The sequence below is a fragment of the Lontra canadensis genome, unplaced genomic scaffold (genome assembly GCF_010015895.1).
Source record: "Lontra canadensis isolate GAN:19392208 unplaced genomic scaffold, GSC_riverotter_1.0 scaffold93, whole genome shotgun sequence".
Taxonomy (NCBI): Eukaryota; Metazoa; Chordata; class Mammalia; order Carnivora; family Mustelidae; genus Lontra; species Lontra canadensis.
Window position 1 is genome coordinate 6,695,509 of NW_022631087.1, and position 24,152 is coordinate 6,719,660.

Below are 24,152 nucleotides of genomic sequence, written 5' to 3' on the forward strand. Positions count from 1 at the left end.
GGCCGCCCAGTGGAAGCAGGGGACCCCCATTAGGTGAGGCCAGTGGGAAAACAGCCCTCCTAGGGCACTGCCCAGACATTTGACAATGGGATGACCCTCTTTGTGCCCAGACTCGATGTAGACAAGGGCCCGAGCTTAGGATTTCATCTCAAATTCCAGTTTTGTCTTTCCCAGGGCGCCCAGTAAAATAAGCATTTTGAGCTGAGCCTGTGGAAAGTCAGTGCCCTCGGTCCTAACCGCCTTATGAGTAATAGGCTCCCTGTTCGTCTCTCCTGCTCATGCGTGACCGGGGACAGAGGACTGCCCTCCCCTTGCTTGTCACCCCCCACCCACGTCTGGGATCTATAAGTGATAAATCTTGTGACTTACCTTCTTTTGTGCGGTTCTATTGAAACTGCGTCTTCCGTCAGAATAAACCCAGGGTTTTCACATTCCCAAGTGGGAACTCGGATGCTGAGGGGGCTACCTGCCCACCCTGTGGGGTGGGGGGTGGCTTGTGCCCCCTCATACAGCAGATCGTAACCTGATACTTCTTAATTCAGTACATCAGCTATGGGCCCCCCCAACACATGGACCCAAAGGAAGGCTCAGAAAGCCTGTTTTTAGGAAACTCAAAATCCAGCCACGTGGGTCCTGTCTTCTACCAGAGCTTCCCAGTGCCAGGGCTCTGGAACCTTCTCCCAGGGCTAAGGCTGCTTCTCCAGGCTCTCTTCATGTGTTCCCTGGAGGGTCAGGTGTGAGCCAGGAAGGACACCCCAGGAGGAGGTCATCTTCCTCAGGCTTGCTTCTGAGCATTGCCTCTTCCGAGAGGCCCCAGGGCCTGTATTGGGGGACACTGCTTTGGAAGCCCGGATGTCCCCCACCTTATTTCTCCTCCACCTACAGCAGGAACGGCTGGCACCCCAGCCTGCTGTTTCAATTTTCTCCACCTTCTCCATCCCCCTTTCAGGTAGGTCCCAGTATGCTATACCAGACATGGGACAACAGGTGGCTTCCTTTGCCAGAATGAAATAATAGGGTGGCATGCTCAGTGTGGCCTCCCCAGCGAGGGGCCGCTCTGGAGGTTTGTGGCCTTGGTGGGTTCTAAGGAACATGAAGGAGCTGGGCATATGGGACACTGTTGTGAAACCCAGGGAGAGGCAGGCAAACACAGCTACTCAGAAAAGGCAATTTATTCCAGTGTTTCGGAGGGAAAGGAAAGCTCTACATAGCGATTCTAAAACCCGGTCAGTGTCCTTTGCTAAAGAGGTACACACGACATGTCAGGCTGCGGTCACTAAACAGATGGGGGCTGCCTGCCAGCGAGGAGGCCCACCACTCAGGCTTTCTCGCGCTTCCACTGGGACACACGCGTCTCCGGGGGTGCCCGGAGGAACCACTCGGACCAGGAGCCATCGTAGACGGCCACATCCGGCTTGCCGCAGAGGTAGGCGGCCAGGGCGATGTGGCAGGCAGTGACTCCCTTCCGGCAGGTGGCAATGAGGGGCTGCGCTAGGTTCACCTTCTTGGCCTCGAACATAGCACGCAGCTCCTCTGGGGTCTTCTCGAAGCCGTCCGCGGTCAAGAAGTCCATGAACGGCATGTTGACTGAGCCGCGGATGTGGCCCGGTTCCAGTCCTGGGCGCGGCAGAGGACAGAGGGAAGGACAGGTTTAGGAGCAGGAAAGGGGGTGGGGGGAAAGGGGGTGGGAACCACTGGGGCCATGGCCATAAGGATAGGGAGCTTCACACACAAAAGAACACCTTTGCCCTTCTCAGAGTTCAATTGAATCCTGGCCCAGCCCCCACGGAATGCTGGAGACTCAAGGCGAAGGGCTCCCTCCCCCAAAACCTGCCGTGAGGTTGGGATGTCCAACATCATCCCTGCTTGAGAGGACAGGGATGAGTCTCAGCTCTGCCATTTACTGGCCTTTTTATTAACATCTATCTTGGGCAAATGCTTCCCTTCTCTGAATTGGTTTTCTCATCTGTAGAATGGGCTCAATGCTACATACCTATCTCATAGGGTTATTGAGAAGCAAATGCTTCGTGCCGGGGCCAATTGCTAAGAACACAGCGGTGGACATGGTCCAGGTTCTCGGGAAGATTACAGTCTAGCAAGGAAGGCAGATGCTAGATGGATAACCACACGATTCATTAATATAATATAAATGCATAAAATAGAATGTCCATTTTACAGATATAGACACAGAGGTTTGGCAGCATGAAATGGCTCACCTAAGGCCACATGGGGAGGCAAAGGCAGACCCAGGATTACACCAAGTCCTCTGATGTTCCTGTTAAAGAAAATGTGACCTGCTGCTAGACATAATCGAATCCCAGCTCGGCTACTTACCAGAAGGGTGATCTTAAGCAAGCCATGTCACCTCTCTGAGCCTCAGTTTCCCCAGGGGTAAAATGGGAATGAGAGTCTCCATGGGCCTAGAGTCTCCATGGGCCCAGGCTATTTTAAGGAGCAAAGCACCAGCTGCTGACCCTGGTCCATCCATGCTCAGATGCTGATGCTCCCGTCACTTCACGACCCACCCCGGGGGAGGGAAGGGGTGGGGGCAGTGTGGTCCCTTTGGGCCTTCCTAGCTGAAAGTCTTGGATAGAAGTAGAGTGGGGGTCTGAGCTGGCTCCAGGGTCAATTCTGGAATGGTCTCTCCTCTGCCAAATCTGGTTTCAGAACAGTCTGCAGGAGCTAAGAGTTCTGGGCCAAGGCCAGAGGGGGAGCTGCCTGCAAGACCAAGGTCTCGGTCCCACCCTGAGCATGCCAAAGGTTGCTCCTCTCTCCCTCAAGCACCCCACACCCTGGCAGACTTTGGATATGGGGAGTGGGGCCCAAGACAGAGTTGAGCATCTCTTTGGGCTCCCCTTCCTCCAAAATTCCCCACTACGTCCCTTAAACCTGGACTATGGGACAGGGCAGGACCAGGATGGGCAGCAGTGGGAGGGAGAGGACAGGACCAAAGCACACACTGGGGCAGGGTGTAGCCAGGAGGCCCTGAATCCCTGAGCCTCAGTCTTCTCATCTGTGAAATGGGGGAGATAACCCCATCTACCTCTCAGCCTTATGGAGAAGACTAGCTATGGTAGGTAGAAGCCCCTAGTAACCCCGGGCACAGTCGGGGTACAACATGCCAGCAACATCCCAGTCCCGGGACCCTGAAGCCAAAGAGGCTTGCCAAATTCACGGACATGAGTCAAGAGATCCTTTAATTAAACAGATGTCCTAACTTAGAAACTGCAGTGATTTCTTCCTGCTGTCATTTCCTCTTTTGTGTCTGGAAATTTTAATCTGAGCCTGGATGTTCGCTGGCCCTACCAATGAGGAACAACAGATCTGTAGGCTTCAAAGGCATCCTTTGCCAAGACAACCAACTTAAAAATCTTTCGGCATCCGGGCAGTGGGCTGAATTTAAGTGCATTTGAAAGTGCAAGCGTTTGTTAAGTTCTGAATGTTGTTTTGTTCCTTTCCTCCCATCCTTGATGAAAACAGCTTCACTGCTTTCTAAAAGGCACCTCTTGGGAGCAAAGAAGTCGGGGTGGGGGGTTTCTGTGATGCGGGCTTCCCAAAACTGGGCCAGCCTCAGGAGGCAGGGGTCCTCCTCTCACCTCTGCCAGAGAGGGCTCAGGGCCTGTCTGAGGAATTTCAATGAGCAGGCATTGACCGCCCGTGCGTGACAAGGGCCAAGATGAACCTAGCCCGGAGAACCTTGGAGAACAGCCAGCCGAAGGCAAGGCATGCGGGCCCAGAAGTGGGGGTTCCCGCTGCTTTCCCCACAACTCTGACCTCCACTGCAATTTCAAGGCTTTCTGCCACCCCCTCACCCCTGCCAGCAGGCAGGCCACCATGCTCAGACCTCTGGCACCAGGCACCAGACAAAGGGTTAGCTCAAGAGCTTTGTCTTCCCAAATCCTCACAAAGCTGGATGATCCTCCCAGCTCTGATGGAACAAAAGGAAACTTGGCTTAGGACACACAGGTGTGTGAGGTGAAGTCAGGTCTGTCTGACCCTAAAACCTGTGTTCTTGGGCTACCCTGAGCCTGTCTAGAAAAGGGAACTGAGGCAGGGAAATGGATAAGATGAACTCTCAGGTTCCTCCTGTTCAGAGACCTGGGAGTTTGTACTCCAGCTTTGGCCAAGAAGATGCCAGTGGTGGGGGGAGGTCATCGAGAGGACGTGACCGCTGGTTCACCCAGGAGCTGGACCAGGGCCACTGGAGGTTCCTCTCCCCCTTCCTTGCTCTTGGAGTGCACATTCTGCTTGCCTTCCCCACTCCCAGAAGCTGCCCCAAGGACTTGGCCTTGCGATAGTGATGTGGTGTTGAGACCAGCTGGACAGTGTGTATGGGACCGACCCCAGTTAAGGCGTCTGTATAAACTGTTGGGATCTGGTGGGTGGGTGTGGCAATCTCATGGTATGGCCAGCCAAAACAAGCCTTGTAAGTTCCCTTGCTTATTAAACCTGCCACCCAGTGATCTGGAGTGGCCTGCCCCTTTCTTCAGCCTCTCCCTGCCCTCTGCCTCTGGGGCTGGTTTCAGATTACCCCAGAGAGGCTGGGAACTAAAAGTTGGCCAGCCAGCCAGGAGACTAAAAAAGTGGGGCTTGGGAAAGAGGCATCCGTGAAGGAAACCTTACATCGGCCAGCGACCCCTATGTGGGGAGGGGTGGCTCATATGTTAGGGGATTATGGACCCCTGCGTGAGGCCAGGGATGCCCCCCAAAAACTCTGGCTGCTTTCCTGTGCTTGAGACACTGTGCACAGCACTGCGGCAGAGAAATGAACGGTTGTCACAGGGCACTGGCCTCTACTGGGAGTGGTTCAGCAGGACGCTGGTGCCCAGCCAGAGGCTCAAAGTCAAGTTAGAAAGTTGGAAGAAGGGGTGCCTGGGTGGCTCAGTGGGTTAAAGCCTCTGCCTTCGGCTCAGGTCATGATCCTGGGGTCCTGGGATTGAGCCCCACATCGGGCTCTCTGCTCAGTGGGGAGCCTGCTTCTTCCCCTCTCTCTGCCTGCCTCTCTGCCTACTTGGGATCTCTCTCTGTCAAATAAATAAATAAAATCTTAGAAAAGAAAAAAAAAAAGTTGGAAGAAGAGCTGAAGTTAGAGAAGGCCGTGCAGGTGTCCACTACTCTGCTGGCTTCAAGCAGGAGAGTAGAAATCGGCTGGAAACCTTGGTACACCTTTTTCTTTTTTTTTTTTTTTTTTTTTGCAAGGTGAAGAAGGCATGAGATGCTGTGGATTAAGACACAGGAGCTTGTGACAAAAGAAGCTTGTGATTAGGGGACTGAGAGGTGGATTGCCAGACAAGCAGCAACGGGAATGAAGAGGATGCTATGGGTGAGGGAAGTGGAGATCCCTCATGTCTTCCTGCCCCTAATACAAAGGAACATTTTAAATAGCAATTGCCCCTAAACCTAGGGAAAATTAAACCCAAAGTTGCAAATCTTATGTCTTTGAAATGTAAACACCCCAGGAGATAACCAAAACAGTACCCAGAGACTGTAGCAAAAAATCTGGGGGTTGGGGGGGTACAGACTGTTCTAGAACGTCCCTTGTCCAAGACTAGCCCACATCTCCCCAGGATGACTTATCGAGGGCTAAGTTATGGGATCTCTGTCTGTATGTTTACATAGGCCTATATGTTAATATATACTTTTTCTACCTCCTGAAGTTATTACCAAAATTAATCTGTAAAAGGTCACTATTTAATTAGCTTTAAAATAAACTGTGTATCAAAGTGAACTCATGTGAAATTGAAATTTAATTTTCTCTCATCTGCTATAATGGATAAAGTTTTCTTGGATGATTGGTCTGTTCTTGATGGGATCGTGAAAGTTTTTTCCTTGCCTTTTAGGTAACCTACCTAGAAAACAAAGATTCTGTGTTTTATCAAAGTAAGTTCTAAGTTTCATGCAGTCTTTACCAGGTCTTTGATTACCTAAGAAAACAAAGTCTTCTCTCTTAAAAGAGCTCAGTGTTCGTTTTTTTTTTTGTTTTGTTTGTTTGTTTGTTTGTTTGTTTGTTTTTTTACAACTATGCAATTTCCCTATTTGCCTTTGAAGGCTTTAATTGTCATTTTGGTTAAATGGATAACTGAATGTTGCTTCACAACCATCCGTGATCCTACAAGAGCATGTATTTTAAAATCTTATGGTATTTTTGCCAAACTTCCCCCAAATCAAACTCTAAATGAAGCCTTACTGATCTTGAACTAACTTGGAGATTTTCCTGGATAGGCTCGAAAGATTCGTTTTTTTTTTTTTCTTCTTGTAAGAGAGAAGTATTAAACTAATCAGACATTTCATATGTTAAATTACATGGGGAGTATCGTCAGTTGGAAGTAATGCTCATCCTTCCTTAGGAACTATTTATAAGTTACTAATAAGAGTGTTCCAGAAAGTATATAAAATTCCTAAAAATCTGATATGTCCTGGTATCATGTTACCAACCATAATCTTGGTTTTTACTTTAAAATATCTATCACAAAAATAACCACATTCCCTTGTCAGTTGCATGAGAATGAATTCTCATTGGAGCATTTCCTGCAAAGGGGTCTCCTGTTTAGTGAGATTCACAGGCAAGACGGACGAATAAAGATCATACCAGTGACCTGAGTAAGGATTAATTACACGGGATGGTATTCCGAGAACTGTCCCTACTCTCCTTCCTCACATCAGTAAAATGCGCCCATTACATTGACGCTGTAATATTAACGTGAGCAAACTTTCATCTGCGGCGGGACATGCTGTAGGCTTTGCTGAACATCTGTGTGGGAAGAATGGTGGTGAACTTGCAGAAGATTCAAGGCCCAGGCACTGTGATCAAGTTTTTGGGAGTCGTTTGCTTAGGGAAGACACAGTTCTTCCTCGATGTTGTGACTGGTAAGATATGGGTCCTTCCAACCCTCGAGAAGACGAAAGAGCTATAGGCCTTTGTAGGGATGGTAGGGTTTTTGAGGACAGCGCTGCTGTCCCTTCTGCCACCTGGTAAAGAAATGGTGACTGGGGATCAGGGAGAAGGTAAAAATACTAATGACATGGTCAGTCTCTGGGCATTTCCGAAGCAAGGCTCTCATTGGAGTGAATAAGTCTGGGACTCTGGGAGATAGGGGTCAGGCACTGCGGCAGAGACAACAGGAGGGAGTACCCCTAAGATTTTGGTCCTAGCTCTGGATGGGGGCCAAACCTCTGTGTGCCCCCATAGAACACAGGCTCCTAACAGTGCCCACAGCGCACCTCCAGATGGAGACGCTCAGAGAGGAAGCGGTCACGGCAGCCAGTGGGCTCGTAGTCACTCCTGAGCCCTGGTCTTTAACCACATTAATGCTATAGTTTGGGCAATGGGGAGCTGAGGGGTGGATGACCATGAGTGGGCCCTTATGGGGTCAGGATAGATGAGGGATATTTGGGCTTGCCTGCAGGAGTCTGAGACAGTCTTCATGTTTCCAATTCCCAGCTCATGAGGCACTGACACCCACCCCTTGGCAGTCAAGAAACCGATGCCCCAGCCCAGGTATGATCCCTATCGACTGGCTCCACAGGACATAGAACAGGTTGGAAGCATGGAACGATGCATCGCGTCCAGGTGGGTTGGCATATAGCCAAGGATGCTGGCTTGACCCTGACATAGAGTGACTTGGTTAATGCAGTGACAGCATGTCCTGTGTCTTGTAAATGACACACAAGGCAACTGGCAAAGGGGCCTGGGGCCATTCACCAGAATTCCTAACTGGTGACCGATTGGCAGATCGGTTATGCTACTCCCTCTCCCCTATGCCCGGTTTGCGTGGATACCACATCTGGTCTACCCCCAGCCTTCCCTGGTGACTACGAACCAGGCTGCCACCACAAGGGGATTAGAGAAGCAGAACGTGGTGTTTAGCTACCCTCATTGACTAGACAGCGATTGGGGGTCTTATTGCAAAACTGGGCAAAAGAACACGACCTAGAATGGAGGTCCCCATCTCTCCTATAACCTGCCAGCATGTCGGCTGATAAAAAGGAAAAATGAATATTAAAGCAGCAGATTCAATTATTCCCGGGTAAAACCACCTGGGCTGGGGGTCATTTAAAGCCGTGTCCCAGGCTTTCCTACATATGAACAATGAACTAGCAGGGCCTGTTGCTCCATTACCCAGACTGGGGACCCTCGCCCAGATACCCAGCGCTATAAATGCATGGAAGTGGAGGGAGATGTCCATTGTCCTGCTCCCTGCAGATCGATGTGCTGTGCTGCTGAGAACAGAGCCCAGCACACGTGGGCGAGGTGTCATCTGCTGGAATTTGCAATGAGACACCCCACCAGGATGCCCCACCCATTCAGGGGCCTGGGTGAGAGGGGAAGTGCTCCCTCTTCGTGGGGATCTCACGGTCTTGCCAGAAGGCGGACCTGCTAAAATGCATTACACTTGGAGCAGAACAGCATCATCGGAAGAGGGGACGAGGTGGGGGGCCCGGGCTGTCCATCCTGCCCAAACGAGATTCACCCAGCAAGCCTCAAATGACGGCCAACGACACCTGTCCTTACTGAACACCAAACTATCCTCAGCAGGAAAAGCTGTCCTCCAAAGCAGGATGGTCTTAGACACCATCACTGCCGGGTAAGGAGCCACCTGTGCCGTTATCCAAACAGAATGCTGCCGTGTTCATATCTGATGAGTCTATTATGTCACCTTTACTGAGCCATATGACAGGGGCACCTGGGTGGCTCAGTGGGTTAAGCGTCTGCCTTCAGCTCGAGTCACGGTCTCGGAGTCCTGGGATCGAGCCCGTCAGGCTTCCTGCTCTCTGCTCAGGGAGGCTACCTCTCCCTCTGTACTCTCTCTCTCTTACTTTCTCTGAGATAAATAAAATCTTTAAAAAAAAAAAATAATAAGTCACTTGAGAAAATAAGGGAAGGCCGTGAATGATCCGACTCCCAGGTCAGGGGACTTCATAAATCAATGGTTTGGATCATGGGGCTCTTGATGGAAAATGTAACCTCTGATGGGGGCAGCACTGTCTGACTCTGTGTTTTCTCTTGTATGTGCCCGTGTTTTCTCTTGCTGTGGCCTCTGCCTCCAACATAGAGAGCCACCAAGGGAGCCACCAGCATGCTCATAAAGCCTCTTGCTGACTGTTCAGGGCACAGTGCAGAAGTGGGGGTGGGGGTGACAGGTGTGACAGGTCCTAGGAGCCTACATGAGGAGTAGAATTTGGGGGGAGAGGTCGTGGAGAGGACATAACCACCAGTTGACCCATGAGCTGGACTGGGGTAACTGGAGAGTCCTTTCCCCCTCCCATCCTTGGAATGTGACTTCTGCTTGTCTTCCCCGCTCCCAGAGGCTGCCCCAAGGACACAGCCTTGAACGTGGTTCTGAGACCAGCTGGACAGCGTGTATGGGACTGACCCCAGTTAAGGCCTCCGTATAAGCTTTCAAGATCTGGCAGGCGGGTGTGGAAATCTCATCTTGCAGCCGGCCACCCAAGACCAGCCCTTAAGTTCCCTTATTAAACCTGCCACCAACCGACCTGGGGTGGCCTGCTCTTTCCTTGGTCTTTCCCCGCCCTCGGCATCCTGGGGCCGGTTCAGATTACCCCAGGAAGCTCCCAGCTCCTGAGGAGGCTGTGAACTATCCTCAGTAGGGGGTGGCGGGGTGAGCTGACATCTCTCAGGCCGCTGATCGGTGTGGGTTTTCCAGGCCAGGAAAACCGGTTTGACTCTTTCTTGCTTTCCTCCTATAGATACAAAGCAATCCAGGGCGGGATGCCCCAGTGGGCAGCTCTGGGCCACTGGGAGGCAGCTCAGCACCCCTCCTGCCCCCATCCTACACCAGCCCTCAGCTCCGGGGAGGGAGAGACACAGGCAGAGGGGCCCCAGGACCCCATGAAGCAACACTACACTGTGAGGCTGTGACCTTTCCCCGCCAGGCCCTGTGTTCGCTTACACAGCAGTGGCCTTGGGAAACGGCCTCACTTTGAGGTCTGCCGACTAGGGTCAAATCTTGGCCACTCTGCCTCCTTAGAGAACCTTCTCCTCCCCTGTCCCACCTGCAAAGTGGGATCGGTCCTAACTCCCACGTTCCTCCCAGCACAGGGTGGCATCAAGGAAAGAATATGCAAGAAACAAACATTCTGCAGTTGAAAGTGCCCATGAGGGGGTCAGTCTCCTCCCTCTTCACCCTCCTTGCCCTCAAGGCAGAGGTGGGAGGAAAAGAGAACAGGGCTTATACATACCCTGGTTGCATTTGCCTGCCACCTGCTCTGCTGGCTTCCCCCAGCATTCTAGAAGGTGAGCATGCTCCTTTCATTAAGGAGGAAAGGGCCTGCCCTCAGTTGCCCAGTGCAGGATGCAACTCAGATCTGTCTCTCACCTTGGGCTTCTCACAAACAGGACCAAAGGCACTGGGGCATAAAGCTGGGGCTGGGGAAGGTGCTTGTCTCGGTGTCAGCAGGAAGCAGCCATCGGGAGTCTAAGGCCCACTCCCAGCTCCTCTACCAGGACGTTCTGCCAACCACACAGCCCCTGGGGCTTCCATCTAGACCGCTGACCCCACGCCAAGCTGGGCACCATGAAGTCAGAGAGCCCCACGTGCCTCCGTGCTCCCAAAACATGTTGTTCCGGGAGGCCAGCAAAGCCTTTTAGGGAAGAAGTGCCACGCCCAAACTTTCTAGACGGCCCAGCCCTCCACACGGCTTCTACCTTTCTCAAAACACCCTTCCAGCCACTGCTGCATTTAAATAAATACACAGCCAGGTGGGCAAGGCTGGCATTCCTCTTCTTGTTTTAAAATAGGGGAACGCAGAGAGGTCAAGGAATTGACTGAGGTCTCACCACAGAGCAGGGGCTGACCTCCCAGGAGGAAGCATCCATGCTCCCTGGGACGGGATCTGGAGGCGGTAGGAGGTAGGGAGAAGGGGGATAGGGAGGGACCCCTCTCTGAGCCTCAGTGCCCTCATCCTAAAATAGGAGTGAGGAGATGGGGTCTGACCCTCTTGGCTTATTTCCAGCTTGCTCAGGGCAAGCCAAGAAGGAGCTAAGGGAAACAACTCTACCATTCCTCCCCATGATGGCAGCGTAAGTTCCAACAAGGGAAGGCATCTTGGACCAAGGCCAGGAGGGGGTCTGTGGAGGAACGTGCTGGAAGTCTCTGATTCTTCAACTCCAGGCCTCCAGAGAGCAACAGGGGCAGGAAACACATGGGGCCTGGGGAGAGCCATAGCTGTGCCATGAACTAGCCACAGGGCCTTGACCTGCCACTTCCTCTGTGTGCCTCAGTTTCCCTTCTGTCCGATGAGGTGACCTCTCAGGACCTCCAGTATAAGAATGTCCAGAACTGTTTTCACAGCATCCTCTCCCTCAGAGGCACAGACAGGAAGAGTAATTTTTCAACAAGTTAGGAAAAATGTTGCACTGGACTTAGGTTCTGCAGACCGTGCCCAAGGACAGAGCACAGAGCTGGGAGGTGTTGGCCACTCCCAGGGCTCGGGTCAGCCTGGAGTGGCTCCCACAGCAGTGAGGCAGGAAACCCAGCCAGGGTGATGGTGAGACTTCTAAGGTTCTCTGTTAGGAGGTTCTAGAACTCAGCACTTCCTCTCCTGAGACTCCCCCCACCCCCAGCAATGTGGAACCCTCCCCGCCTCCCCTTTGTGCACAGGACAGGAAGAGCCATCTCCCTGTGGATGCCTGGTTTGGAGCATTAGTATGAAACTAGTCAGCACTGGGTTAAATCTCAACTCTGCCACTTAACTGAGCAAGTAACTGAAGGTCCTCCCATCTTTGTTTCCTCCTCTCTAACATGGCGTATTATAAGCTTTCTTGGATGAGTTAATGAGGTGTTGAGGGCTTAGCATGAAATAGTAGCTAATTTTATAGCTCTGCAAACAGGCTGCAGCTGTTTGGAAAGGTCAGGGGGTCGAGGGAGCTGGAAGCGGGGTGGGGGGTGCTGCCGGCAGGGCATTGTTGATGTCTAGGCGGGTTTTCTGGGAAACTACGGGAGGCCCTAGGAAGCTAGGTGTCCTTGAGAGCCTCTGTACAGAGACACATGTGTGAGCTCATGAACACACCTTTGGGCATGTCCAGGAGCCATGCCTGGGCATGGATGTGGGTGGAGATGTCACCGGTCACCTCTGCTGATGCCACCCCATAGGGATGCTAGGTTGCTTGTTAGCATGCGGCTATGGGAACAGAGGTAGGTCCTTGCGCATCAAAGCAGAAATAGCTCTTAGCTTTGGCTCTGCTCTCTCATTTCACAGATGCAGACCGGGACCTACCTATGGGGTGGGGTGGGGGAGACTGAAGTCAACCCCTGGAGAGGTCCCAGACATCCTTACTCCCTATCATTCCATGGGGGCATCACTCCCCGGGAGCCACCCACCCCCCAGGACACCTACCTACTGCGTCGGGCTCTGGCTCAGTGCCCAGGTACCGTCCTTGGGACCGTGAATCCACCAGCTGGAACCTCTTAGACTCGAGGTTCTCCAGCACCTGCTCGTAGGTTTTGAGCAGGGAGCGGTCCAGGGTGGCTTTGAAGACGGCCGGCTCTGGGCGTGAGGGCTCCGATGTCACCGGGAGGCCCTCCTTCAGCCAGTTTCGGAAGCCGCCGTTGAGCACCGACACGGTGCGGTGGCCAAACACACGGAACATCCACCAGACCCGGGGCGCGTAGAAGCAGCCCAGGTTGTCACCGTCATACACCACCACGTGCGTCTGGTTGCTGATGCCCAGGCGGCCCACGTAGTCGGCGAAGTGGGCCTCGCTGGGCAGCATCATCTCGTAGGGCGACTCTGTGTTCCGGCACTCCTCTATATCAAAGAAGGAGGCGCCGGGCACATGACGCTCGAGGTACTCCTTGCGGGCCTCGCGGGTGCCCGGCGAGTACCAGGACGCGTCCAGCACCCGTAGGCCCGGCCCCAGCTTGCCAGCCCGAACCGACTCCGCCAGCCACTTGGTGGAGACCAGCGCCCGGTAGAGCACCTGATGAACCATGGTTTCAGCTCTGCGCATCACCTGGCGCGGGTGGAAACCAGGAAAGAGAGCGGCATGAGGTCCGGGTGTACAGCGGGGCGGGGTCTGGGAGGAGCTTTTCCCCCACCGCACTCCCCGGGGGATGGTGTGTTTGCTGCAGCCCAGCAACCCGGCCGCGGCGCCCGAGGCACGCTGCGGGAAAGGTCTGCCCATTCCCCCCAGGAAAGGCCGCTCCGCCCCTCCCTGGGGCCCCGCCCCGCGCAAAAGGGGGCGGGGCGCGAGCCTCGGAGCGCCCCAGAAGCGGGAGCTGGCGGGGAGGGCGCCGGGTCCCGGGAGCTAGGGTTCTCGTCCTCGGGATCCTGACAGAAAAGAGCGGCGAAAAGATGCCCAGGACGGGGGAGAGGGGACCGGTTGAACTTGGAACCCCCTTGGCTGGGAGGGGAGAGGAGAGGGAGCCCGGGGGAGGGGTCGCTGCGGCTCGCCCACGCGCTCGCCCGAACCTCTGGCGAGCCCCCCACGGCCAATCTCAGCAGCCCGGGAGAGCTCGCCCGCCTCCAGAACGCCCGCGCCCAGCCCCAGCTCGGTGCCCTCTGCCCCTGCTGGGTCCGAGGTTCCCCGGGCACCCTGCCCCGCTCTCGCCGGGGGGACCCTTCCCGAGGTCGCAGGGGCCAGACCGGTGGCCCAATCCCGAGCAGCCCGGGCGCCTGGCCGCCGCCCCACCCGGCCGCACTCACTCGCCCTCGCCGCCGCCCTGGCGCTGGTCCCTGACCGCTGGAGAAGTTGGCTGGTTCAAACCCGGAGCCCACACCTCCCTGGCAGGCCTGCACCATCGCGCGGCCGCCGGAGGGGGGTACGGCGCGCCGTCCGGCAGATCCCCGACCTCGCGCCGCGCCGCCCCGCCGCGCCCGCCCCTTGCCGCCCCCCCCCCCACAGCGCGTCGCACCCCTCCGACCCCGGGGACCCTCCAGGGGGGCGCGGGGCCGACGCGGGGAGGGGCGCAGCGGCACGGGTGTCCCCCCCGAGCCGGCGAGTGGAAGGAGCGGGCAGCGGCGGCTCCAAGTGGCCGCAGCGGTGGGCTGTGCCCGAGTCTCCTCCCTTTGGCCGGTCGCAGGTTGGTGGCGGGAGGAGGGGACGGCTTCGGGCGCGGGGAGGGGGCGCCCTGCGCTGGGGCCATGACCGATCCCGGAAGCCCGGAGCCCGAGACCCGGGTAACTGCTGCGGCATCGCGCTTGCCTTTCTTTAGGGGGGGGGGGTCGATCATTGGGGTGCGCGGCGCGGGGCTCCCCCGCGGGGTCTGAGCGGAGTAGGGGGCTGCAGTCCAGGAGGGAAGGCGCGCCCCTGGGTTCGCCCTAAGCATGGCTGTCCGCAGGCCGCTCGGGGTGGCCTGTCCCGTGGCCTAGGCGTGAGCGGCAGGTGGGAAGCTGGGGTAGGGGGGGTGGGGTGGGGGAGGTAGGGTCGTCTGGTGTCACCCGAGAGAGCAAGAGGGAGGGGGGAGGACTAATAAAACCCCACAGAGAGCCCAGGGAGACAATGCCAAGTGACCCAGAGGCTCCAAGGGAAGCGAACTTGCTGGAGTGAAACGAAACTAGCCTTGGTCAAGGCCTGCTACGTGAGCACGTTGCTTCTAAGGTTTTACTGACTTCTCACAACAACTTTGCGGTGCAGGCCAGAAACTTATTTAAAGACCAGAAAGACAGGCCTAGTGAGTTACCCCAGGGGCTCACAGTGGGATTGAGACCCCCACCCCCTTGCAGTTGTTAATCTCAGATCTGAAGCCCAGTGGCCTGCCTGCTGCCTTTGTTTACCTGGCTCACCCCCAAAGCCTCATAATTTAAAAAAAGAAAAAAAAAAAAAGCCTTTCTTTTTAATGAATCTATTTGATCGTAAGTTTGTATCATTACATTTTTTAACAATGGCTGTGTTTCACAACCACTTCACATCATTCCTGAAAAGGGAACAACTGTTTCCTCCAAGCTGGTGGGCCACCCCTGCTCCCTGCTCAGCGTTTTGCATACAGATGTGTGACATATGCCTGGAATGCTTTTCTCATCCCCCCTCTTTAAAAATTCTTTTTACTCTGAAGTCATCATATCCTCACAGGAGATTGGCAAATGCGTACTTTGACAAGCATTTCCGTGGAGAATCTTCTGAACTTCGTGTTTGGCCCTGCCCAGGCTTCCCCTAGTGTAGGTGTGTGTGCTCTTGAGATGGGCCTGGGGCTGTCCCGTGTGTCCTGGATTCCTTCAATCCCAGAGCATCTGCAGGGGGCCAGGCCTAGCCAGCACCCAAAGGCCCTGATCTGCGCCCTTCAGTGACACACAGCCCGCTCTCCCAGACCCTCCTCTGCCTCCTTCAGGCCTATGGGACAACTGCCAATCAAGGGGGGAGGGGCTGCGGGATAACCTCAGACCTCTGAAGTCCCACCCAATCCTGAAACTAAGATTCTAGACATGCTGCTGTTGTTCAAAGTCTACCAGTGAGAGTAACTTCTCAGAAATAATGGGATTTTTTAAGCCATTTTTAAATATATTTTTATTATCTTTTTTATTAAGCCATTTTTAATGATGATTAAAACCAGCCAGTGCAATGCCTTATGATGGCTCTCAACACTCATTGTTTAATCTCCACTGTAAGGGCTGAAGGTTGGGCACCCACAGATGCTGGAATCACCCCTTAGCCAAAGCCCCCTTGGCGGCCTCCTTATCCTGAAAGTCTAGCGATAGTTTCCTGGGTCCCTGAAACCGTTCTCCAGGAAGATTTCCCATCCCTTCTGCTCCCGCCGTAGGCTTGAGGTTGTGGCACCTCCGTGTTCACACTGAACTCCAGACTTTCTCAATGATGCTGTCCTCTGAGCAGGCCTGTGGCCTGTCTTTACCCGCAGGACCCGGCAAAATCGAGAGTTTCTCAGTGTCCAGCACACAGCCTGGCCGTGTGGGTAGAGTGACTTCCTAGAAGCCAGAGGAGAGTGGGAGGGGCTGGGGCACAAGGTGGAAGTCCAGCCTCCGGAGCCCAGCTCTGGCTTCAGATCCCGAGGCTCCCCGTGACCAGCTGTGTGAGCAAGGGCAAGGCACTCCCATCTCTAGTCGCCTCCTGCAGAAAACAGGCGTCCTCACAGACCCACTCTAAAGGCTGCGGTGCTGAGCCTGGGGCGGTGCTGAGCCTGGGGCGGGGCCCACAAAGCACCTGTTCTTTACCCACCCACCCCCACCATGGCAGGACTGCTGGGTATGGATCTTAAGGTGGTGCCCTGCTGAAAGGGGAAGGGGGGCCGGCCTGCCGCTCACACCCCACTCACCTGGTCACATACCCCGGCGGAGGGGGCACCTTTCTTGGACCTGCAGGAAGCCATCTAATGGACCAGGGGCTGTTGGACAGGGACTCAACATGTTCAGAGCATCCTGACCCCAGAAGGCAGTGACTTGGCTTGTCATGGGCTGGTGTACTCTTAGCTGCTGGCCCAGCAGGGGAGCGACGGGGAAAGGGGGTGAGGCAGGGCCACTGTTGTAGCCGCTGTATGAACGTTCAGAGACAAAGTTCAGACTCAAGGGGCCAAATCTGCCCTTGCAGGGCCCCCGGAGCCTGCACAGTGCTTGCCTGTGAACATGTGGAGTCCGGGGTCCGACTGCCTGGCGTGAGGTCTTTAGCCGCCAACCTTGGCCAACTCAGTGCACTTACGTGACCCTCAGTGTCACCCTCTGTGAAACAGAATGTTGCCAGCCTTCTCGGGGCCACTTGTTCCATTAATTAATTGAGAGCCTACGCTGTGTCCTGTGTGTTCTGAGGTATTGTGAGATTAAATGAGGCTCAGGAGTCCGTAAATCCCGGCCACTATCCCCATGAAGCTGCTTGTATAAACGTTTGATGAATGAACGAGAGAATGAATCCCACCCAGGGACCTTGGGTGGCAGGAGAAGCAGAGCTGCATCTTGGGGAGGGGCTGAAAATTGGCCCCTACCTGCCCCTACCTACCTGTCTTGAGCCCAGGCAGGTAGGGGCTCCTCCCCACCTCACCTCCAGCCAGCAGCGGTGAAGGGCAGGCGGCGCCCTGGAAGGGGTCAGGGTCATTCTGTTGCTCTGTGCTGTGTCTGTGTCCTCACGGGGGGGAGGGGAGGAGAGGCCCCCGGATCGAAGTCTGCACCTGGGTTCACCTGGGCTCACCACCGCGGCTTTTCTGTGCTCCCTGGACTCTGCCCTCCCCGGGGCTCCACCGCCCCTGCGGGCTAGGGCCGGCCCCAGCGGTGCAGGCGGTTCCCAGCCATCCGGCCGGCCTCTTCCTCCGTTCCCTCCTGACATTCTCCCTCTCTCCCAGGCCTGCAGCCCCCGTGTCGCCACCGCTGCCGCCGCCGCCACCATGGCCCCACAGCAGCTGTTCCGCGCCCTCGTGTCAGCGCAGTGGGTGGCCGAGGCACTGAGGGCCCCTCGCGCGGGGCAGCCCCTGCAGCTGCTCGACGCCTCCTGGTACCTGCCCAAGCTGGGTCGCGACGCGCGACGCGAGTTCGAGGAGCGCCACATCCCCGGCGCCGCCTTCTTTGACATCGACCAGTGCAGCGACCGCACGTCACCCTACGACCACATGCTGCCCAGCGCCGCGCACTTCGCTGAGTACGCTGGCCGCCTGGGCGTGGGCGCCGCCACCCACGTCGTGATCTACGACGCCAGCGACCAGGGCCTCTACGCGGCACCGCGCGTCTGGTGGATGTTCCGCGCCTTCGGCCACCGGGCCGTGTCGCTGCTGGATGGTGGCCTCCGCCACTGGCTGCGCATGGGCCTCCCGCTGAGCTCGGGCAAAACTCGCCCCGAGCCCTCCGAGTTCCGCGCCACGCTCGACCCCGCCTTCATCAAGACGTACGAGGACATCAAGGAGAACCTCGAATCCCGACGCTTCCAGGTGGTGGACGCCCGCGCCGCGGGTCGGTTCAGGGGCACCGAGCCCGAGCCTCGAGACGGTAACAAACCTGCGCGAAGGGGCGGGTGGTCAGCTCGGGCGCGGGCCCAGGTGCGCCCAGAGCTCTGCCTCTTCCTTGCCTTTAAAGGACATCGCATGGGGTGGAAGGCTGAGATTTGGGTTCTAGTTGCCTCCCTCCGTAAGCTTCAGTGGCTTTATTCCTGAAGAGTGCACAGTAGTACTCGCCCCATCCCCACCCTCACCCGTGTTGTGGTCAGTGACTACCCCAAACTCACCAGGAACCCAGGGCTCCCTGGATAAGAGGGAGAAACCAAACAGTCCTACCCCGATTCTGCGGAAGTAGGGGCGTCTCTGCGGAATCGGAGGGGTGGCAGGCAGGCCCAGTTTCGGAAAAGCCCAAAGGGATGGGGTTTGATCGGGTGTATGCCATCCTGCTGGAGACGAAGGCAGACAGGAAGGGGAGGAGTCTGGGGCGGGGGAGTGAGTGGAACGTCCCTGGGAGGGACCAAGGCTTGCAGAGGGCAGGATGGAGGGGGCACTAAAGAGAGAGAGGGAGGGATTGCTGCCCCAGGCTGGAAAGAAACTGAATAGAGGCAGTTGCTGGCCTGAGTGGGGGCCGAGCCTATGAGCTGGTTCCCCAGGAAAGGAGACTGCAGGAAAGCCCTCTATCGGGGGACAGGGGTCCCCACAAACGAGTGGGTCAATAGCCATGTTGGTGTGAACCTTTCAGTGATTCAGAGAGGTGGGTGCTCTCACTGGACAGAGGAGGAAACGGGGTCTCAGGATGGCTACCTTGTTCTAGGTCAGGAGGCAGCCCCGGGCGGGGGATGGGGGGTGGGGGTGGGATTTGAGGCAGTTCATTTAACTCCCGTGAGCAACCAGTAATCACCCAGCCCTTCCTCTGCCTGTGTTCTTTGGGGAGGATGCAAAGAACTTGCCACTTCCCCTGGGAGCCTGTCCCTGAATTGCCTCCCCCATGCCCCTGAGTCAGGCCTGGGGGACCATGAGGGTCAAATGTCAAATGAGAACAAATGGATGAAATGCTCAGCTCCCCATCTCACACATAAGGGGCACGAAGAGATGGGAGGTGACAGAGTGACTGTGTGCTTCTGTGGTTATAACTCTTCCCAGAAGTGCTTAACGCTGCCTCAGTCCTGCTTGGTCATCTGCAAAGTGGGCTCATCTGTAAAGTGGGTGATGATGCGATGCCCCTAGCAGGCTCATCATGGAGCTAGACTGAGCCAGCGCATGCAAAGGCTGGATCTAGATCAGTGGCAAACATCCCCTCATGGTCATTGTTCCCGCTGCACCGGCTGAGAGCTGGACAAGCGTGCCCCTCAGTGAGGGGCCCCGTCGGTCGGGTAGTGTAGGCGGAAGCATGCTTTGCTTGGTGGGGATTCAAGGCATAGGGACAGCCCAGCTCGACGGTGACCAACCCAACTGGAGAGCTTGCTCTTCTTGCTTCCTCCGCATTGGTCTCTTTGTGATGTCTCCCATCGAGCCGCTTCCACACCTTCATGGGGAGGCACGGTGCACTCCCACCTCCCCATGGACCTGGAGCGCTGCCTGTATGCTAAGTCCTGCCAATAGCTACTCATGTGGGTCCGCTGCTCCCTGGAGGATTGTCTCCCCACTGCAGGGGGAAACCGGGACAGAAGCCACCAGTCTAGAGCCCCACCCCAGTGGCATTCAGCCTTGATTTTTGAATCATGGGCTGTGAGGGTTGATTCTGTTGCAAATCTCAGTTCTTGGCGTGAAAATGGGGCTATTAGTGACACCTGCCTCATAGGGGATGGTAAAAGCAAAGTGATTAGGGGGGTGACCCTCTCAGTGAACGGCTCTCTAGCCTTGCCCAGATTCCACGTGCTATGATCGAAGTGATCTTTTGAAAATGGAAATCTGGTTTCTGCTTGTAGTCATGGTAAAAGCTCTATGTCTTAATCAAGGCTATTCCTCTTGGGCCTTAAGCCCCTCTGTGTCTGTGCTTTTGCCCAGTGACCTTGAACCCCTCTAAACACCATGTGATTTCCTGCCTCCTCCGATTCCCTCCCCCTTTCCCTAATTTGGGGTGCTCTCAGACCCACTGTCCAGACCTGTCCATGTGACAGACCCCTACTCACTCGCAGCGCCTTCTCAGAGAAGCTTCCCTGCCTCCCCGCCCCCATGGCCTGGCATTAGCAGCACCTGCTCTGGGGCCTCTCTGACCTGGGCAACTGAGTCTGCATGCCTCAGTCTCCTCATCTGTGTAAAGGGTGGGGGCGGGGGGCGGGGGTGGTCATTTCTGTCCTGTAGAGTTTGGGGGAGTATTAAAGGAGAAGATACAGTGGAGGGGCTCTGAATAGTGTGTGGCACAAAGTAAGTGTTCAGTTCAAGGATTATTGTTTCTGTTGATATCTTTTATAATATGTCCCATGACATCCTTGGGCCTTTGTAACACCGCTCATCGGTGTAATGGCTCAGCCATGCCTGTCCACCCAGCCCGATCCGTTCCTTTACTGCAAAGGCAAGGAGTCCTAGCCAGGTGGAGGGCTTGTTTATCTTTGTTCCCCTCCACCATCATGCCCTCAGCACATGGGTGATCAGGAATCCAGGGGAAGAGTGAGACTCTGGTGGGGTCCGAGTCGTAGATCCCCATTCCAGCCAGGACTGGCACAGTACCAAGCCTTAGCATGCCCATCTGTAAACTGGGGATGCCTGTAAGTGGTATCTGGGTTTTCTGGGGGTGAGGACTGCGTGGGGCGGTGCGTGTAGAGAGGGTTCCGTGCTGTGGCTTCCTGGGAGGCTCTCATACTGCAGTGGCCGTTTCTCATACGCCCTTGTCCTTGTCCCCACCTTCCTGCTGTCCTGCTGCAGGCATCGAACCCGGCCACATCCCCGGCACAGTGAACATCCCCTTCACGGACTTCCTGACCAAGGAGGGCCTGGAGAAGAGCCCCGAGGAGATCCACCGTCTGTTCCAGGACAAGAAGGTGGACTTGTCCCAGGCACTGGTGGCCACATGTGGCTCTGGCGTCACAGCCTGCCATGTGGCTCTGGGGGCCTACCTCTGCGGCAAACCCGACGTGGCCATCTACGATGGCTCCTGGGTAGAGTGGTACATGCGCGCCCAGCCGGAGGAAGTCATCTCCGAGGGCCGGGGGAAGACCCACTGAGACTAGGCAGGACACAGGGAGCTCTGCCCAGCCTCCTTGTTGACTCTGCTCTGACCAAGTGTGCGTTTCTTCCTGCGAGCCAGGTGGCACGTTAGGGGGACATCCCCGAGGCCAGGAGTTCCGTTGACTTGTGGGCTCCCAGTGGAGGCAGGAGAGAAGGTGGTGGTGGGCACTGGGGGAGGCAGCTGCCCCACATGCCAAGTGGGGGCCCTCCCTTGTTTCACTGTTGAGGAAATAAAATAGCCAAGGGCTAAATCTTTCTAACTGGGGGTCTGCCTGGTGTTCCTGATGAGTCGACGGTTCCAGCATGCCCAGCAAAGGGAGCTCCGCGGAGCCTCAGGGGTTTGGGGATCCCTTCCCTGCCTTCCGAGCAGGACAGGAGCCCCAGGACCCTTCCATTCCTGTGACCAGAGTGCCCCCAGCAAACTGTCTTCCACCGCGTAATGCTGGGGGTCTTTCTGCTGGCTTCCGGGCCATTTAAGATGAATCTTGCTGTGATATGTCTAGAGTGCCACCCATAGGCCCACCCAGGCCCACAATGCTTCCAATGTCAAGACAGAGATAGGTCTAAACGGGCAGGAGGCTGTACCGCACAGAGGAGGCCTGTCCCAGCCCCGCCGGCATGTTCAAGAGAGGGGTTAAGCTCATCCAGGTTGGAGTTCAGCCACCTGGGTTCCCACACTTGGAGGCTATCCTCTGAAACAACGGGGCGGGGGTGTGGGGGGGTTGCCAGGGGGTTTGATCCTTTCTGCTCAAAGGAACACCTCTGCCCCCAGGCTTGCCTCCTGTAGAGGCTCTGTCCTCCTCCTTGCATTTGTCCTTTGTGCAGAGATGGACATGGTGTCTGAGAAAGCCCCAGGTGGCCCCTGCCTGAAGTTGGGTCACATCTCCCCATCTCTAAGCCCCCAAGGCACCCCTCAGTAGCAAAGAGGCAACATCGGTTGGTACTGGGGAGAACCCCAGAAGAACAAAAGCAGAGAAGACAGTGACTTACCCAAGGGCACATGATGGGTTTACCACAGAGCTGGACCAGACCCAGGTTTCCTGACTCTGAATTTACTCTTCTCTGTACCTGCAATCCCCATCCCACGTCCTCTGACGCTGAGTCACCTCCCAAGTCCGCGGCCGTGAGGGAGTCAACGGGACAATATCCTGGTTTTCTGAGTGAGGGCTCTAAGGTTGGTCCCAACCTCTCCAAGTCCATTTCCTCACCTGTAAAATGGGAAGGACGCACACTTCAGAAGAAGGGATTTCAGATGAAGATTTAACCAAGAACTCATGGCAGAGTCCCATTTTTTTTTTTAAGATTTTATTTATTTTAGAGACAGAGCACGCACAAGTGGGGGGAGGGAGAGGGACAAGCACGGAGTCCGACATGGGGATTGATCTCTGGACCCTGAGATCATGACCTGAGCTGAGATCAAGGGGCCCGATGCTTGACCGACTGAGCCACCCAGGTGCCCCGGCAGAGTCCCATTTTTCGAGCTCAGGGTTTCTCCACCCCAGTCCTGCTGACATTTCAGGGTGGGGGGGAGCATTCTCTGTTGCCTGGGCCATCCTGTACCTTGTGGGGTGTTTAGCAGCGTTTCTGGCCTCTACTCACTAGACACCAGGAGCACCAGCCAGTTGTGACAACCAAAAGTGTCCCCAGACATGACCAAATATCCCGGGGGGTGTGAGGGGCAAAAAGCACTCTGTAGAGAACCACGGCTCTAGGGGCAAGTAACAGTTGAGCCCAGCAGTCAGGACAGTGTAGACAGGAATCCCCGCGTGGAGGGGACCTTGTCCCCCCATCACGAGCCCATTCCTCTAGAGGCTACATTTAGCAGCCCAGAAGCCTCCCCACTTTGATGCTCAGATAAGCCTCATTTTTCTCTCTCGGAAAGGGAAACATCTCTGCCTCTCCAGGGAGAGGGGTTTGTGTGCAAATGCGGATGAGCTCTGATCTGGCTCCTGTCTCAGCTACCCCGTTCAAGGCTGCCCGACCTCCGACACCGCTGAACCTCTCTGAACCTCTGTTTCCTCATCTTTAAAATGGGAGGAATCTCACTTCCCTTGAGCACTATGGGGGTTACATGAGAGAATCCCCCAAAACTGTTGAGCTTGCTGCTGGGCACAGTAACTTCGAGTGCTCCTGTTTGTTTGTTTGTTTGTTTTTTAAGTACTATTACTTGGGACGCCTGGGTGGCTCAGTCAGTTAAGTGGCTGCCTTCGGCTCCGGTCATAATTCCAGCGTCCTGGGATCGAGCCCCACATTGGGCTCCTTGATCGGCCGAGAGCCTGCTTCTTCCTCTGCCTCTGCCTGCCTCTCTGCCTGCCTGTGCGCTCTCTCTCAATCTCTCTCTGACAAATAAATAAAAAATCTTAAAAAAAAAAGGACTGTTACTTAATTCAGCATGTTGAATGCTTCCTGTACTTGCGGCATTGGGGGAGAGGGGGCAACAAATAACCAGAATTGTGTTCCTGCCCTCAAAAAGCTTCCCAGCCAGAGAGTGAAACTGGTCAGTGCTGTCATTTCCACAGAGAGGGGAGGACCTCGAAGTGGCAACAGACTCATTCTACAAGTGAGAAAAACAAGCTCAGAGAGGTTGGGTGATTTGCCTGAGGGCACACAGCTAGTTTGAGAGAGGGGCCTAACTGGAATTAGAAAGCCCTTCCAGGGGTTCTTGTGTTTGGTGGTTTTCCAGATTTGGAGGATCAAGGAGAGAATGGAGGGTCGCTTGGGGTTTGGAAGCACAAATGACAAGCTTGGGGAAGATAGCCAAGTGTCTCCCAGCTCCACAAGGAGGAGACACTCTGAGCTACGAGATTTGAGCTAGGGGTTTGGCTAGGTTCTCTTCCCCCATCCTTGTCCTCCTCCCAGCCAGGAACCCAGGCAGATCCAAGCTGAGGCTTTTCCTCCCGGGGAAGGTCCCAGATGGGTCTGGACAGGTTTGGAGAATGGTTCAGGGGCGGGAGAAAGGAAATTGAGCCCTGCCTTTCTAGGATTCCCAGAGCTGCTGTTTAATTTTGAGGCATTGACTGGGTTCTGCCCTGCCTCTTGCAAGTCTCAACTCCCAGAATGATTAACCGCAGGGAGGGGGCGTCCCGGCGGCTGCCAGCGCCTGGACTACCCACCCTGTGTACTCCAGGCAGGAATTTGACACACTGGACAAGGGTGATG

At 55.5% G+C, this 24,152-nt stretch overlaps 2 protein-coding genes across 3 annotated transcripts; one reads left to right on the top strand and one right to left on the bottom strand.

The window, feature by feature from the left end:
* Window positions 1-1,154: 1,154 nt before the first annotated feature.
* Window positions 1,155-13,760, bottom strand: TST (thiosulfate sulfurtransferase). Its single transcript, XM_032836583.1, has 3 exons — window positions 13,666-13,760; window positions 12,358-12,973; window positions 1,155-1,617 (listed from the first exon to the last, which is right to left on the bottom strand). The coding sequence occupies exons 2-3, from the start codon at window positions 12,968-12,970 to the stop codon at window positions 1,319-1,321; spliced, it is 912 nt and encodes a 303-aa protein (XP_032692474.1). The 5' UTR covers window positions 12,971-12,973; window positions 13,666-13,760; the 3' UTR covers window positions 1,155-1,318.
* A 179-nt stretch (window positions 13,761-13,939) lies between these two features.
* Window positions 13,940-21,253, top strand: MPST (mercaptopyruvate sulfurtransferase). Of its 2 annotated transcripts, none has more exons than XM_032836698.1 (3): window positions 13,940-14,042; window positions 17,241-17,877; window positions 20,691-21,253. In XM_032836698.1, exons 2-3 carry the CDS (start codon window positions 17,283-17,285, stop codon window positions 20,987-20,989), a joined length of 894 nt encoding a protein of 297 aa, XP_032692589.1. In that variant the 5' UTR covers window positions 13,940-14,042; window positions 17,241-17,282; the 3' UTR covers window positions 20,990-21,253. The 2 variants fall into 2 exon arrangements, with proteins under 2 accessions (XP_032692589.1, XP_032692590.1); XM_032836699.1 differs by having other exon boundaries at window positions 14,011-14,139.
* The last annotated feature ends 2,899 nt before the right edge of the window (window positions 21,254-24,152 follow it).